We start from the raw sequence: 17,427 nt of genomic DNA, 5'->3' as shown, positions 1-17,427 counted from the left end.
CCCCTCAAATGTCAAGTCTATATAAACGAGCATCAACGCAGACGACGTGGTTATTTCGTTTCAACGTGCGAGGACCGTGTACCTCTGTACTACACGCAAACCACTGTTTCATTTCTTTGTCGTAAATGCGTAGCTTCGTTGCTGTTATGGTATGAATTACGTTTTCAATATGTGCTTATGTATTCCTCAACATAATCTGTGTATTTTAAAATCGTTTGGCCCCTGACAAGTAGCAAAATAGCAATCCATCATGGCGTCAACAATCTTCATTAAACATGACATATTGTATATTTAATGCAGAAGATTTCCATTTCATGTTATGCAGGGGCTCGCACATCCCTTGTTTATCTCAAATCGTCTTGTTGACGTCTTAGCACGTTCTCGGGAGCTTTCCCATCATGCACCGCGAACGCTGCAGCTATTATTGACAAAGAAAAAAAAGGCTAGAAAGGAACAACAGCAGTGTGGCTTCAGCGAGACAACCCATCGGTGGTGACATTAACATTCAAATTAAGGTAATCATTTGCTTTGACTTATGGTTGATGTGAAAATCCAGCGTTTGATTGATCAAGTATGGCATTTTACAGACTATTAGCATTTGGGTTGTCGTAGCAAGCTAGCGCCTTAGCTTAAAATATGACTATAACTATTCCAGTGATATGTCATCCAATTTAAAACACTTCGTGTTGATTAGAGATGATAAACACTGGGATCATTTGAAACTAAAAGCAATTAACGTGAGCTTTGAAAGCTTACTTTGCAGTTTAGATTTGAAGCATTCTTTACGAAGAAGCACAATTTAATAATTAATGCATGACACATACAGCGTTAGATTTGTGAGGTTTTCGTGACTATGAAGAAGAAAATATATGTGTGTTTTCGTGGCGTTGCGACACCTCACCTCGTCTTCGTGGTCACATTGCAGATGTAAACAGGATATTGCCAGACACGTGACGCCTATTACAGATTCAACACTTGCCTAATTGACAAATGAGTACTCTCATTGACTGTGATGGACGTCCAATCCATTTGAACTGGGTTGGCAGGCTTTCCCAGTTCAAATGGATTGGAGTCTTATCACCATCAATGGCAGCCAGTGAGTTAATGTACTCAATTTGATTTTGAATGTACTCAAAATTCAGTTTAGGATGTCAAAATGAAATAAAAATTTTTTTTAAATAAATAAAAGCAGAGTGGCCGAAATCAATGCAGTACCACCTACATGTAAAGCGTATTAATTTCCCCCCCCCCAAAAATTATCATGCATTTTACATGCGAAAAGCTACAAATTGTAATGTTTCGCAATCTAAGATAACACCAATAACTTGCGTGTACAAGCATTCGCTTATACAGCTTTTATGGCATTTCCAGAAACAAAAATGACCCAAAATAACGTTAGCCTACCAGAATAAAAAAAAATCAGGAACCCTTTGTAGATCTGTTCATTCAGTCATCTGAACAGCAAGCAGTATTTGCATAGACTAAAGTTTATAACACAATTCAAGACTAGAAACCGAAATTTCTGGAGAAATTACGATGGAGCTCTGTTGTGGTAGATACAGATCTATCAGGCCACTTCCTGTTGATTTGGGGACAGTTTTGGGAGACTTCCTGTTGATATCAGGTCACTTCCTGTTAATTTTGGGTAATTTCGGGGACATGTACCGTTGATATCAGGTCACTTTCTGTTAATTTAGGGACATGTCCTGTTGATATCCTTTTGGGGGACACGTCCTGTTGATATGAGGTCACTTCCTGTTGATTTGGGTACATTTCGTGGACACGTCCTGTTGAGATCAGGTCACAAAATGTCAATGGGCTGTAATGGCAAATGCTCAAAAACACAATGACTTAAGTTTTCCTGCCATTGAAAATGAATGGGAAATTAGGACATACATGGCTGTCAATGGCATCCCGTTGAAGTGAATGGGACAATTTTTGGTGAATTTTTGGGGAACCTTACATTTATGCCAAATTCTGTATGCAACTTTTATGCCCCATTACCGTCCTGGATTTTTTTATGTGCAAGTGTTGTGATTTGGTCAAAAATTGTAGGACAAGTAGCATTTTGAATTTTTTTTTGTTTTTAAAAAAAAAAAAAAAAAAACGTTTACGGGCTGACGGAAAATTCTGGGGGGGTGTCTTCGACAAATTCCCTGCGTCACGCGAAAAATCTAGGCACTTTGATATTTGAACGGTGACGGTCGGTCAAACGGTTTGGGCTGTGCGGCGTGCTGAAGAAACGCCATTCAAAAAGTGAATTTTAGGCAAAGCCCCATCTAATTAGAAATGAGCATCACATCAGAATACACTGGAAACAAGACAGCCGGCGCCATGAAAAGCCTGAATAGGCACTCAACCAACCATAACCAGGCCCCATTGTGAAATATTTTTATAGAGATAATGACTTTTATGGCAAGCCCCCCACCCCTCCCACCCCATGCAATTGTCATAAAGCAGGTCTTCACCATATAAACCAAATTCAAAGTTTGGAGTAAACAGGTTTATTTTGGTTGTTTTTTACATTGCCTTTAATGTAAGTGACTGTTTTGAAGCTAGCCTCTAGTGGCAAACTATGCTACTACAGTGTTTTAAAACTGGGATTCATTTCTCCACAGCAGAGGTTGCCAACTCTGACACTTCTCCATAGGACATTCACTGAAATAACTAAGAATGGAATTGAATTCACTACCACGATTCCAAACCTTATTGTGGTCTGCTGCTCTCCCCTCACAGTGCCATGCCATAGAATTCTAGAGTCTAGCACACAGCTTGACCGAGTTTCCGGAGTGCGGGAAGAGGGGGGAGACTGTGGACGGGGGACGGAAAAGAGCTCAGTGGGGGCCAATGCAGCAGCAGCATCGACAGCCTGAGCTGGTGGAAGGAAACCTTCCCGTGTTCGTGTTCCCCACTGAGCTAGTCTTCTACGCTGATGAGCAGACATCTCACAAGCAAGTGCTCACCCTATACAACCCCTATGAGTTTGCTCTCAAGTTCAAAGGTCAGTACTTGGGGGGGGGGGGGGGGTGACAATGCATCGATACGGTGCTATATTGCGATAATTTATTGATATGTTCCTGCCTGTAATCCATTTATCGTTTTAAAATGATGTCACTAACCAATAGTTTGCTACTAAAGGTTTCCACTAGAGTAGTGTTTGCGAACTCATTGGCTGCCTTTAAACATTTGTTCATTCATTCGCCCCTTCAAGTCTAAAAAACAATTAGATGTCTAGCGCTGTCAATGGGGAGCAATGAGTTCCTTTTGAGTCGCTTGTTTGGGGTACTTACAGGTCACTTCCTTTTGATTTTAGGACATTTTTTAGTAACTTTTAAGTTGTAAAAGTCTTGTTTAGGGATGTCCTTATCCGATCTGATCGGAAAAGGATTGGGGGTTTTAATTTAAAAAATATATTTGTTTTTCTGCTTCATGCTTCATGTACAGCCTCTCTTCCTCCTGCTGCTTTTCTTGGTCAGCAGGTAGCTGGAGTTTGCTTGTTAAGTTAAACAGTGATTGACAGGTGTTGAAGCTTTGAGCTTGCCAGAGAAGCTTGGGAGCGCTACCTTCAAGGCGCTGCGTGTGTCAATCATCGTTTAGCTTGTTAACTCGTTTGCTCCCAAAAACGTATTAATACGTTCTATTTTTAATTTTTTCAGTGTCTCAAAAACGTATTTATACGTTTTACGTTTTTTTTTTCCACGAGAGACATCTCTAGGTTCTGATGCAACTTCACTCAAAGCACAATGCTCAAAATCCATTTTAAAGAAATAAAACTGGCCACTGGAGGGCAGTAGCGCATTTGGTAAGAACTCGTATCAGACCATGAAAGGAAATGAATGAAGAGAAATAGTCAGGAAATGGAAATTGGAAAAAGTAAGACGCGTGTGATGGGGGAAAATATTACATTATGCTTTTGTGATGTATGATTGCTTCTGTGACATAGATTGTAACAACTTCTATTGTTTTTCACCTTGTTCCCATAGTTAGGAGATGCACTTGAGAATCTCACGAGATAACTTGTTTTGCACCATAGTATTGTTTTACTACATGCCTGGGTCCCATAGTTACACACCTGGGTCCCATAGAGATAACTTGTTTTGCACCCATAATATTTACCATTTGTTGCATCTGTTGCACCACAGCTCATTTGTCCCATGTGAAAAGCCCTTTTTCGAGGGGGCTGAACCAAAAGTAGCTTAAATGTTTGCGATTGGACGGGGCCGCGCCGCTCGGGGGCGGAAGTTGGCCTCTCCGCCTCCAGGGGGCGCGTCCCTACAAAAACTGAACATTTCCGGGCGACCAGTGAAGTCCGCTGGTGGATTAAGTACGGATCGCTAGCTTTTGTCCTTTTGACGCTTTACTGGAGTGTTGTTGGCTTCGCGCTCGTTTGTCACGGTAAGCGATTTTCATTTCTAAGGGACAACTAGTTGTGCTGTGACGTAACGCGGGGATTCTGAGATTGACAAACTCAAATCTAGCATCACGTTACCATTTGTTTGCTTGTTTTTGATATCTGTTTGCTTGCTTTTGTGGGATTGTAATCAATAAATCTCATTTATTCTGCATTTTCTAATCAATAAACATCGTCTATTGAGCAAAAGTGTGCCTGTTACTGATTCACCGCGAACCTGGAAATTTCGGAAAACAGCGTGAAAAAAATGTGGAGAACGATATAAAACACAAGGCACATGCTCCACACAAGTTCCCTAGGTTAATTCTGTTATGATGGAGTGGTCACTACAAAATAAAGATTAAAAAAATATATATCTTGATGCGACAGACAAGCGAAGATGAGGGAAAATTTTACCACGTCTGCAGATACAGCTGCGGCCACAACAGCGTCATCTCTCAGTTCAATAGTTTAGTTATATGTAAATAAATGGTTACTTTGCTATCAAAAGCTCTATTTGTCTTGTTGTTTATGTTATTTTGTCGAAAACATTATTCAGATGTTTGGGATGTCACAAAAGCAATAAATAGCTGTGTTAAAGTCAAAGTTACGTTTGAAATGTATGCTTTTACAAAAAGCTCAATTTCTGTTTTTTCATCAGAAATTGGAAAATTGCTCGAACTAAGCTATAAAGCTGATATCTAAAGAATGGAAAAAGGTATGAACTTACTTTTTTTCCTGCTGAAAGAGGAGAGTCTAATCTTTGTTTTGGTGGGTTCCATGTTTATATAGCAATAGAACAGAATTTTATGTGGGCCTTGCAAAATCAGTCAAAATCCAGTAAAACGGCCGGGAGCGAAGGGGGTTGCTCCGGTGAAAATGGCTGGGAGTTAATGAGTTAAACACTAGCGGTAGTGTGGGAAACTCATTGTGTTTAAGTGAGCAGTGTGAGCGGATTTGGGTGGACTCACTCAATGAAGCATTTTCTCGCATTCTTCTTTAAAAATAATTCACATTATGAAAGCGGCATGGTGGGACAGTAACGTGTTTAAAACTTTTTTTTTTTTTTTTTGTGAACAATTTCTTTTTTCGGTATGCGATCGGTACTCGGTATCTGATTCTCAAAATCAGGTGACTCGGGTGCAAAAATATGTGATCAGGAAATCATTCTAGGATATTCTACAAACAACTAATAAACAGAAAAACAAGCCTCTACTGTGAATTGGAATGAGTTTATCACTAGTAGACGTCCAATCCATTTGAACTGGGAGGGTGGCAGCGAATGAACATTCGTTCATTCGCTGCCATCCCTCCCAGTTCAAACGGATTGAACGTCTATGGCCATCAGTGGCAGCCAATGCCAGGCAATGAGGTAATTTTGGACCATTTAAGGCAGGGGTGTCAAAACTTTTTGCAAAGGGGGCCAGATTTGGTGTGGTAAAAATGGGGGGGGCGACCTTGGCTGACTTCCTTTACGTAGAACAATATATTTAAGCAAATTTTAGCAAGCCACTCTGTGTGCCACATTCGCTTAATTATTTTTTAAAATTCATAATTTCAACAATCTCGCAATTAGCCTTTGTGGCGTTTTCCTTCGACTCTCGGGCTCTTGTGAAATACTGCTGCTGTAAAATTAAACTACCTTCAAGTTGCTTCAATTTGTCACTACGTATCTTCCCTGTAATCTTGTCGTACATGTCAGCGTGTCTTGTTTGGTAATGTCGCCTCAAATTGAACTCTAAAAACAGCGACGGTCTCTTTGCAAATGAGGCACAGTTGTTGCGTATTTTAGTGAAGAAATAGTCCAATTTCCACCTATCCTTGAAGCGTCGGCCATCGCAGTCAACTTTATTGTTTTGTTGATTGTCGCCATTTTAGAAAATTGGGAGGGTAGGGTCACACAGGGTATGTTGATGTTGCTTAGAGTGCTGCTGCCTTTTAGTGGGAAAATGAGGAGCAGCATTTAGTGTGTAAACTACTTCATATGCTGGTAGCAGTACTGATGATGCTGACAAAAACGGTCCAAACCTTTGCAGAAGTGTTTTGGACCACTCCTAGAGTCTCGAGTCTCCCTGTGAGTAATTCATATCGCTACACATCGAGATGGCATGACGAATCCCGCGAGTAAAACCCAGAAAATGTTAGCAATATATGGCGAGGATAGCGTGGTGCTATATTTCCGTGTTCAGAGTGATGGCGAGGCTTCCTGGAAGTTACGTCACGAGGTAGGGGTCGGCAGGACGGCGCGTCCCTCGTTGCTATGGTGTTGCCATGGCCATAACTCAAAAACTACGCGGTCAATTTTTTTTTTTTTTTTTTTTTTTTATGTGGCTTTTTGAGAGAGCGAATGACGCATTTAATACAATTCAACTGAGTAAAACACTTAAGAGCGAAATCTGAAAAGCTCTTCAGTTCCCCTTTAAGTTTGTGTGCGGGCCAGACGTTATTGATTTTATGACAGAGGCTGGGGGCCGGATGAAATTTGACTACGGGCCGCATTTGGCCCCCGGGCCGGACTTTGGACATGTCTGATTTAAGGTCATTTACCTGTTGATTTTGGGGTATTTTATCGGTCACTTCCTGTTTATTTTGCGTTACAGAACAGGAAATGACCTGGGAATCACCTAAATGATTAGGCAGTGACTCAAATTCAACGGGAAATGACCTGTAAATGCCCTAAACTGAACAGCAAGTGACCTGTAAGTGCCCTGAAAATCAGACCGAATGACTGTGAATATTCTGGTTTTGAATGAACGAATGTTCCCAGTCTAAATGGATTTATCAATGGCAGCCTTAGAGTTAACTCAGACACTATTATGGTGGAAGATTTTAGGAGCAACTTGATGGTTCCTTTTTTTTTTTTTCTTTTTAGGCATCGACAGCTTTTTAAAACGATATCTCGATTCTTGACAGCACCATATCGATAACCTTTTGGGATACAAAGTATCACGATATATCATCATTTCGATATTTTGTCACACCCCTAATTGTGAGATTATTGTGAGTCTTGTATTGCAAATGGTATCATATTGGGACGTTCCCACCTCTAGTCAATAAACCAGGGGTCTGCAAGTCCGGTCCTCGAGAGCCGCTACCCAGCTCGTTTTCCATGTCTCCCTCCTTTAACACACCTGAATCAAATGAACGGCTCATCAGCATGCGCTGCAGGAGCCTGATAACGATCCTGTTTATTTGATTCAGGTGTGTTAAAGGAGGGAGACCTGGAAAGCGGCTCTCAAGGACTGGACATGATTGAGCCAACATTTCCAATAACAATTTAACATTGTATGTTGTGCTTCTATTTTTCCTCCCCCTCCTGGCAGTGCTGTGTACAGCGCCCAACAAGTACACTGTTGTGGATGCCACCGGAGCAGTCAAGCCACAGTGCTGTGTTGACATGTGAGTTGCTTATGTTTGTTGAATATGCAGTTCAGTGATCCCTTGCTACTTTGCGCCCTCAGTCCATTGCAGACTTTTTTTTTCGATTAAAAATATAGTATTTTATAGAGCTGTCCCAATCTGATCATGTAGTCTCACTCTCCCTCCTGCTGCTTTTCTTGGTCAGGCAGTGCACTGGAGTTGCTTGTTAAAGTTAACGATGATTAACAGGCGTTAAAGTTTGATCTTGTTAGAGAAAATTCAAGGCGCCGCATGTTTCAATCATCGTTTAGCTTGTTAAACACTTGCTGTGGCAACTTATTGTGAGTTGCGCGAGAGAATTTGAGTGGACTCTCAATGAAGCATTTAATCAAGAGAAACATTTTTCTACGTTCTTGTTTAAAAATAATTCGGTGGGACAGTAACATGTTTAAAACTTACCATTATTACATTTGAAGTGCTTAAAAACCATTTATTTAAAAAAAACTTATTTATTTATTTTTTTGTTTGGGGGGGGGACATGTCTTATATGCAGTGTTGGGCACGTTACTTTAAAAAAAGTAATTAGTTATAGTTAGGGTTGTTCCGATCATGTTTTTTTGCTCCCGATCGTTTTAGTTTGAGTATCTGCCGATCCCGATATTTCCCGATCTGACTACTTTTTTTGCTCCCGATTCAATTCCAATCATTCCCGATAATTTTTCCCGATCATATACATTTTGGCAATGCATTAAGAAAAAAATGAATAAAACTCGGACAAATATATACATTCAACATACAGCACATAAGTACTGTATGTGTTTATTATGACAATAAATCCTCAAGATGGCATTTACATTATTAACATTCTTTCTATGAGAGGGATCCACAGATAGAAAGACTTGTGACTTTGTGTATTGTGACTATATATTGCCATCTAGTGTATTTGTTGAGCTTTCAGTAAATGATACTGCAGCCATGCCCTAATGCATGATGGGAAGTGGAACCATGACTGTGCTACCAATTGATATATCTTCTCTGCGTTGGGAAATAACGTAAGGTGTTAAGAAAAGGATCAATTGCTACCTTGCTGCCCCACATTGCTTCCCATGATGTTTCTAATCGTCAGGAAAGGTATTGTAAGGCTTTAGCCATTTAATAAAAGGCTCCAAAGGCTGCCAAAATTCACTCTACTCATTTTACGCTGCTTTTTATCTCTCTATATAGATAAAACGGCGCCATTACAAATTGAGCGCGACAATGCGTGAGTGGGTTACGCAACGCATGCAATAATTGTGTTAAATATTTTGACGTGATACACTTTAAAATAATTAATTACCGCCGTTATCGGGATAAATTTGATAACTCTACCTTAAGTTATCGGGACAAATTTGATAACTCTACCTTAAGCCTAAACTAAAGACTCTGGATGAGTGTAACATATTATGTCTGTAACGTTAAATACAATTAGAAAACGATTTAATGAATATATATATATATATATCAAAACAAGGCATGGCCGATATTTTTTTGCCTATTCCGATACTTTGAAAATGACGTGATCGGACCCGATCGATCGGAACATCTCCAGTTATAGTTACTCACTACTTCTTCCAAAACTTAACTGAGTTAGTAACTGAATTACTCTATAGTAAAAGTAACTAGTTACCAGGGGAAGTAACTATTGCCGTTGCTTTAAAAAGAAGTTGTTGTATGTCAAAGAATTTTCTGAGCAGTATTCAAGACAGTTGAATAGAGAAGAACAGACAGGTAGTTGTGTTATAGAACCTTGTAATATTTATTGCACTCACCAGCAACAGATTAATCCTAAACTTGAAGTGCAACAAAACTAAACAGTAAGATTTTGCGCCACTAGCTTTGTGGTAGCGTGTGTACTTGTTCGGTGCTTCAGCAGATTTGAATTGCTTACCACAGATGTCGACAAAAGCTTTGCCACGGGATATAAATTACACTTTACATGCACGTTCTTTCCTTTAATTTCGACCAGCTTGAAATAGTGTTTATATCTCCACCTCATAAAGGACAAATTTTCCTCTGAATGCTCTGCCATCATATCCCTCTGCATCTGTTTTGCGTGTGTGTGTTTGCCGCACGCGCTGTTCCGGTCTGTGTGTGAAAACACCGGCTCTGATTAGCTTACCATGACATATGACTCTAACCCTTAGCCAATCACAATCACTTCCTTCACATCTATCCAGGGGGTGCATTCAGGTAGCCTCGTCCCCCAACTCCTCCTATCACCTTCAAAGCATCTGCCGTCCTCAAGATGGAAGCAGCATTCTTGCTGGCTGACAGTGAGGGATGGGAACGAGGCTAGCATTCGGGTGTAGCAAACACAGAAACGTTAGCAAGCTTTGCAAAGCATTGTCTAATTGAATGAGCAGGGACAAACAGCCTGCAGTCATAAGAAGTACAGTGGGGAGAACAAGTATTTGATACACTGCCAATTTTGCTGGTTTTCCCACTTGCAAGCCATGTAGAGGTCTGTAATTTGTATCATAAGTTTATCTTCAACTGTGAGGGACGGAATCTAATACAAAAGTCCAGAAAATCACATTGTATAATTTTTAAATAATAAATTTGTATTTAACTGCATGAAATAAGTATTTGATACATTACCAACTAGTAAATATTTCGGCTCTTAGTCTCCACTCATTACCGGGAGTAACTGCACCTGTTTGAACTTGTTACCTGTATAAAAGACACCTGTTCACATGCTCAAACAAACAAACTCCAACCTCTCCACAATGGCCAAGACCAAAGAGCTGTCTAAGGACATCAGGGATCAAATAATAGACCTGCACAAGGCTGGGATGGGCTACAGGAAAATGAGCAAGCAGCTTGGTGAGAAGGTAACAACTGTTGGAGCGATTATTAGAAAATGGAAGAAGTTCAAGTTGACGGTCAATCTGCCTCGTTCTGGGGCTCCATGCAAGATCTCACCTCGTGGGGCATCACTGATCATGAGGAAGGTGAGGGATCAGCCCAGAACTACACGGCAGGACCTGGTCAATGACCTGAAGAGAGCTGGAACCACAGTCTCGAAGAAAACCATCGGAAACACATTACGCCCTCATGGATTAAAATCCCACCTCGCAGGCAAGGCCCCGCTGCTGAAGCCAGTGCATGTCCAGACACGTCTGAAGTTTGCCACTGACCATCTGGATGATCCAGAGGAGCAATGGGAGAAGGTCATGTGGTCGGATGAGACCAAAATTGAACTTTTTGGTCTAAACTCGGCTCGTCGTGTTTGGAGGAAAAAGAAAGATGAGTACAACCCCAAGAACACCATCCCAACCGTGAAACATGGAAGAGGAAACATTCTTTTTTGGGGCTGCTGCTCTGCCAAGGGTACAGGACGACTGCACCGTATTGAGAGGAGGATGGATGGGGCTATGTATCGCCAGATCTTGGCTGACAACCTCCTTCCTTCAGTGAGAGCCCTGAAGATGGGTCGTGGCTGGGTCTTCCAGCATGACAAGGACCCAAAGCACACAGCCAAGGCAACTAAAGAGTGGCTCCGTAAGAAGCATCTTAAGGTCCTGGAGTTGCCTAGCCAGTCACCAGATCTGAACCCGATAGAAAATGTATGGAGGGAGCTGAAAGTCCGTGTTGCCCGGCAGCAGCTCCGAAACCTGAAGGCTCTGGAGAAGATCTGCATGGAGGAGTGGGCCAAAATCCCTGCTGCAGTGTGTGCAAACCTTGTCAAGGACTACAGGAAACGTTTGGTATCTGTAATAGCAAACAAAGGTTTCTCTACCAAATATTACGTTCGATTTTTGTGATGTATCAAATACTTATTTCATGCAATTAAATGCAAATTTATTATTTAAAAATCATACACCGTGATTTTCTGTTTTTTTTTTTTTGTATTAGATTCCATCCCTCACAGTTGAAGAGAACTTATGATACAAATTACAGACCTCTACATGGTTTGCAAGTGGGAAAAACAGCAAAATTGGCAGTGTATCAAATACTTGTTCTCCCCACTGTACATCCGCTATTGTCGAACCTGAACGCACCCCAAGTCTTGGATGACAAATAAACAGAGCAGAGTAGACTCGCTACGGCTGGTAGTTTCTTCAATTTATTCAGAGTAAGTAACGCACCGCTTTTGACAGTCAGTAACGGTAACGGCGGGAAAAAAATAGTTAGATTACCCCGTTACTAAAAAAATAATGCCGTTATGTAGCGGTGTTATTTGTATTTGCGGCTTATATGTATCTATTTCCAATGCTAAATCTGAATAAACCCATTGAGCACTCGCACACAAAAAAATTGGGGGTCGGGGTGCGCTACTTTGCGGTTTTTCACGTATCGTGGCGGGTTCTGGTCCCCATTAACCGTAAAAAACGAGGGATCACTCTAGGGCTGCAGCTAGAACCATTGGTTCGAATAATCGAGTAATCGGATAAGGAACATGAAAAATGACATTACTATTAGGATCTGTGTACAACAAAAGAACAATTGGGTAACTTCCATAGCAAAGGTCCGCTAGTTTAAATGCTATAAAGTTTTTAACAATGCTTTTAACAAATGGTTCAGACACATGTTTCCACAAAAATAGGCTAAAAATACCTTTAAACTAGAGATGATCGGGTCCGATCACGTCGTTTTCAAAGTATCGGAATCTGTAAAAAAATATCGGACATGCCTTTTTTTAATATATATTTTTTTTAATTAAATCGTTTTCTAATTGTATTTAACGTTTCAGACATAATATGTTACACTCATCCAAAGTCTTTTGTTTAGGCTTAAGGTAGGGTTATCAAATTTATCCCGATAACAGCGGTAATTAATTTTTTAAAAAATGTATCACGTTAAAATATTTAATGCAATTAATGCATGCGCTGCACGACCCACTCACGCATTGTCGTGCATAATCTGTAATGGCGCCGTTTTACTTATATAGAGAGCTAAAAGGCAGCGTAAAATGAGTAGAGTGAATTTTGGCAGCCTTTGGAGCTTTTTTTTAATTGGCTAAATCCTTACAATCCCTCTCCCTACAATTGGATATATCGTGGGAAGCAATGTGGGGAAGCAAGGTAGTAATTGATCTTTTTCTTAACACCCTATGTTATTTCCCAACGCAGAGAAGGTATATCAATTGGTAGCACTACGCACAGTCATGGTTGCACTTCCCATCATGCATTTGGGCATGCTTACAGTATCATTTACTGAAAGCTCAACAAATACACTAGATGGCAATATTTAGTCACAATATACAAAGTCACATTTATCCTTTAAGAATTACAAGTCTTTCTATCCGTGGATCCCTCTCACAGAAAGAATGTTAATAATGTACAGTAAATGCCATCTTGAGGATTTATCGTCATAATAAACAAATACAGTACATATGTACTGTATTTTGAATGTATATATTCGTCCGAGTTTTATTCATTTTTTTCTTAATGCATTGCCAAAATGTATATGATCGGGAAAAATTATCGGGAATGATTGGAATTGAATCGGGAGCAGAAAAAAGCAATCGGATCGGGAAATATCGGGATCGGCAGATACTCAAACTAAAACGATCGGGATCGGATCGGGCGCAAAAAAAACATGATCGGAACAACCCCACTTTAAACTAAATAACAAATGCATTAAAAAAAACAAAAACATTAGCTCATACAAAATTGTAGCTTATGTTGGTCATAACAGAGCACCTGGATTCAGCCATGTGAAACGAGGCAGAATAGAAGGCAGAGTATCCACCCAAATCAATAAAACTAGATGAAAACACTTTCAAAATAAACCATTACAACGCCACTTAAATTCAACAAATACTCGAAGCAGCAAAATTGAATTTGAATCTTTTTTTCTAATCGAATACTCGAGTTAATCGATTAATCGTTGCAGCACTAGATCACTCTATAGACAAAGTTAGGTTCAATTTCATTGAGCAGATGTCGTTTAACCCAACTTTTGTAATGTTTCAGCGTAATTCGACTCAGAGACGTGCGACCATGCCACTACGGGGTATACGACAAGTTCCGCCTGCAGGTGTCGGAGCAAAGTCAACGCAAAGCTCTGGGTCGCAAAGAGGTGACTGCCACGCTCCGTCCGTCGGCCGCGCAAGAGTCCGGCGGACTCCGATCGCAAGATGATGAGCGCAGGGCAAAAGAACAGCTGGCGGACAGCGAGTTTTTTGAACAGACTGTGTTTCAAACAGGTAAGGATGGAAGAGGAGAGCACTAGATGTAGCCAGTTGATCATATTAGGAAATGGGTCCGAGGTAAAAAGCGCTACTGTCGTGTCTTTTAGAGAGCCGTCCTGTCGCTGGAGGCCCCAGTCTGTTGACGGTGCTACTGGGCCTGGTGTGCGTGGCCGCCCTCATGCTCCCAACCTCGGGGGAGCAAGAATCCACTGTGCCTGTCTACCTCCACTTAAGTGTTAACAAAAAACTCGTAGCCGCTTACGTTCTCGGTGAGCAGAATACAACCTTTTTATGCTCACGAGTTGCAATTTTGCAAAGCTAAGGTATCTTTTGAAATTTAATTTCAGGACTTCTCACAATGGTCATCCTACGCACATGAAGCAGAGGGAGTGGGCTTCTGGAAAATTCAGACACAGCACCACTGTTTCATTAGTTGACGCGGGGAGTTTTTCTACCTGGTGCGTCTTCACTCCTGAAACATTTGAGTGTTTTATTTTTCAAATGCACATTGATGTAAACAGACCTGTGGCACCCTCCGGGGAGTTCCTTCCCCAATCGGGACCTGTGAAGAAGCGTGAATGCCCCATGCTTCCCGTCTGTTGCTATGAAACTGAAGTGAGCAGCAGCATTAAAGAATATGCATCTTATGTGTACATAAAGCCATACCAGTTTTCGTATTGTATTTAATTGTAACCAAAATATTGTTGAGTCATGCGAGTGTAATGGAAGACAGAATGGCAGTTATCTGCATGTACCGATCTAATTTTGTTTTTCCAGCAGTCATGACAAAAGGCCTTTTGCGCAGAATACTTGTACTATAAAAATGTTCCAAAACATTTAATAAAGTGTCAGTACATCAGCCTGATATCATTGCTTTTATTTTGGTGAGAGCCTCATTAAATTACCGTAATGTTCTGACTATATGCCTCTACTTTTCCCCCCCAGTTTTGAATCCTGCGGTTTATCGTCCAGTGCGGCTTATTTGTTGATTTATTTGGGTTGATAGGTAACACTTTCTTTGACGGCGGTGTCATAAGACTGCCATAATTATGACATGACACTATCATTGGCATTAATTAACTCCATTTATATCCATCTTGGATCTTACATTAATTCAAAAATGAGAGATTTTGCTAGATGACGCAAGATCATCTGTCATAAGCATTCATTAATGCTCATGGCAGTGTCATAATTATGATGGTCTTACGACAGTCTTATAGCGCCACTGTCAAAGTGTTACCCAATACGATAACTAGCAATTAATGAAATACCTGGAACAGTAACTGAAGAAATAATTAGTGCAGAACATGAATTTTGTCATTTACATCTGTAACGCTGCAATGCATGTTAGGAGGCATGTTGGACAACAACAGTGTTGACAGCAGGTGGCAGCAGAGGCTGACCGTCTCACGCAAGGGAACAGTGATGGCCAAATGAAGCTTCTTGAAGCAAAGAATGGCGGTTCATTTGATCTTATGATGCTGCGGTCAAATATGGTGTTACCGGTTAATATCTTTTGGTGTAAATATCCCATAATTCAGTGAGGACAACTTCAGTTTATAGTCCCGTGCGGCTTATTTGTTGATTTATTTGGGATGAAAGGTAACACTTTCTTTGACAGCGGTGTAATAAGACTTGTCATAATTATGACATGACACTATCATTGGCATTTATTAACTCTATGTCCAGCTTGGATCTTTACATTAATTGAAAAATGAGATATTTTGCCAGATGACACAAGATTACATCTGTCATAAGCATTCATTAATGCTCAGTGTCAATGCCAGTGTCTTAATTATGATGGTCTTACGAGTCTTACGGCGACACTGTCAAAGTGTTACCAAATACGATAACTAGCAATTAATGAAATACTTGGAAGAGTAACTGAAGAAATAATGAGTACAGAACATGAATTTTGTCATTTACATCTGTAACGCTGCAATGCATGCTAGGAAGCATGTTGGACAACAACAGTGTTGACAGCAGGTGGCAGCAGAGCTCACGCAAGGGAGCAGTGATGGCCAAATGAAGCTTCTTGAAGCAAAGAATGGCAGTTCATTTGATCTTATGATGCCGCGGTCAAATATGGTGTTACCAGTTAATAACTTTTGGTGTAAATATCCCATAATTCAGTGAGGACAGCTTCAGTTTATAGTCCAGTGTGGCTTATCTATGAACAGATGCAGTTTTCATGTCAAATTTGGGGGGTGGCGACTTATAGTCAGGTGCGTCCTATACAGTATATTGGGCATGAGATGGATTTAAGCTTACGTGATTAAATAAACGATAATATATGTATATTTTATTTATATTATTATTATATTTTATATTATATATATTATATATATAATATTTATAATATATATTTATAATAATATATTATTATTATATTTATATATATAATTTATATGAATAAATTAATATATTTTATATTATATATATTATATATATAATATTTATAATATATATTTATAATAATATATTATTATTATATTTATATATATAATTTATATGAATAAATTAAAGTCAGCAGCTGCCATTTATGTTAAATGCAGTGGGTGTTCGATATGATATGAGCAAGCCTTCAGAACTTCCTTAATCCTTTGTTGGCATAGCTTCAAAAAGGTACTGGAAACATTCCTCAGAGACTTTGGTCCATCATGCAATTGCTGCAGATTTGTCGCTGGACATCCATGATGTGACTACACTGTTCCACTACATCCCAAAGGTGCTCGAGGTGTTTTCACTCTGAAAACAGTGAAGTTTGGTGGTGGCAAAATCATGGTCTGGAGTTACATCCAGTATGGGGGTGTGAGAGAGATCTGCAGGTGGAAGGCAACATAAATACTCTGAAATACCAACAAATCTTAGCTGCCGCTTACATTCCTAATCATAAAAAGGGACAAATTCTGCAGCGCGATGGTACCCCATCGCATACTTCAATCTCTACCGCAAAGTTCCTCAAGGCAAAGGAGATCAAGAACCTACAGGACTGGCCAGCCCAGTCACCAGACATGAACATCATTGAGCATGTCTGGGGTCGGATGAAAGAGGAAGCATGGAAGACGAAACCCAAAAATGTTGATGAACTCTGGGAGGCATGCAAGACTGCTTTCTTTGATGTTCCTGATGACTTCATCAATAAATTGTATGAATCCTTGCCGAACTGCATGGATGCAGTCCTTCAAGCCCATGGAAGTCACACAAAATATTAAATTTGGATCTCACAGCACCACTACTTAATTCGCTTATGTTATGTAACATTTTTGTATTTGAAGTAGATTTTTTGTTCAATTTTTACACTACTTTCTGTAGGCGACAAAACTTTTGTCTTGCCAAAATTTGACCTTTATGTCTTCATTAAATGATAAATCTTTTTTCAGTGAAACAAATATATTTTTGTTAGGGCTGTCAAACGATTAAAATTTTTAATCGACTTAATCACAGCTTAAAAGTAATTAATCGCAATTCAAACTATTAATAAAATATGCCATATTTTTCT

The 17,427-nt window shown here is 40.0% G+C and overlaps 2 protein-coding genes across 2 annotated transcripts in view; one reads left to right on the top strand and one right to left on the bottom strand.

Annotated features, from left to right (window-relative positions):
* ints6l (integrator complex subunit 6 like) overlaps positions 1 to 919 on the bottom strand; it is a 44,586-nt gene extending 43,667 nt beyond the window's left edge. Inside the window, exon 1 of the mRNA XM_057850223.1 lies at positions 902 to 919. The gene's annotated coding sequence lies outside the window, so the exon portion shown is untranslated. The remainder of the gene's footprint in view (positions 1 to 901) is intronic.
* mospd1 (motile sperm domain containing 1) lies at positions 60 to 14,802 on the top strand. The gene is made up of 6 exons (XM_057850225.1): positions 60 to 515; positions 2,737 to 3,001; positions 7,714 to 7,789; positions 13,708 to 13,940; positions 14,033 to 14,194; positions 14,273 to 14,802. Exons 2-6 carry the CDS (start codon positions 2,848 to 2,850, stop codon positions 14,302 to 14,304), a joined length of 657 nt encoding a protein of 218 aa, XP_057706208.1. The 5' UTR covers positions 60 to 515; positions 2,737 to 2,847; the 3' UTR covers positions 14,305 to 14,802.
* The last annotated feature ends 2,625 nt before the right edge of the window (positions 14,803 to 17,427 follow it).

This window comes from Corythoichthys intestinalis, chromosome 11 (assembly GCF_030265065.1).
Source record: "Corythoichthys intestinalis isolate RoL2023-P3 chromosome 11, ASM3026506v1, whole genome shotgun sequence".
In the NCBI taxonomy this organism is placed as follows: domain Eukaryota; kingdom Metazoa; phylum Chordata; class Actinopteri; order Syngnathiformes; family Syngnathidae; genus Corythoichthys; species Corythoichthys intestinalis.
Note: the sequence above shows the minus strand (reverse complement) of the source record. Positions and strands in the feature narration are given on the sequence as shown.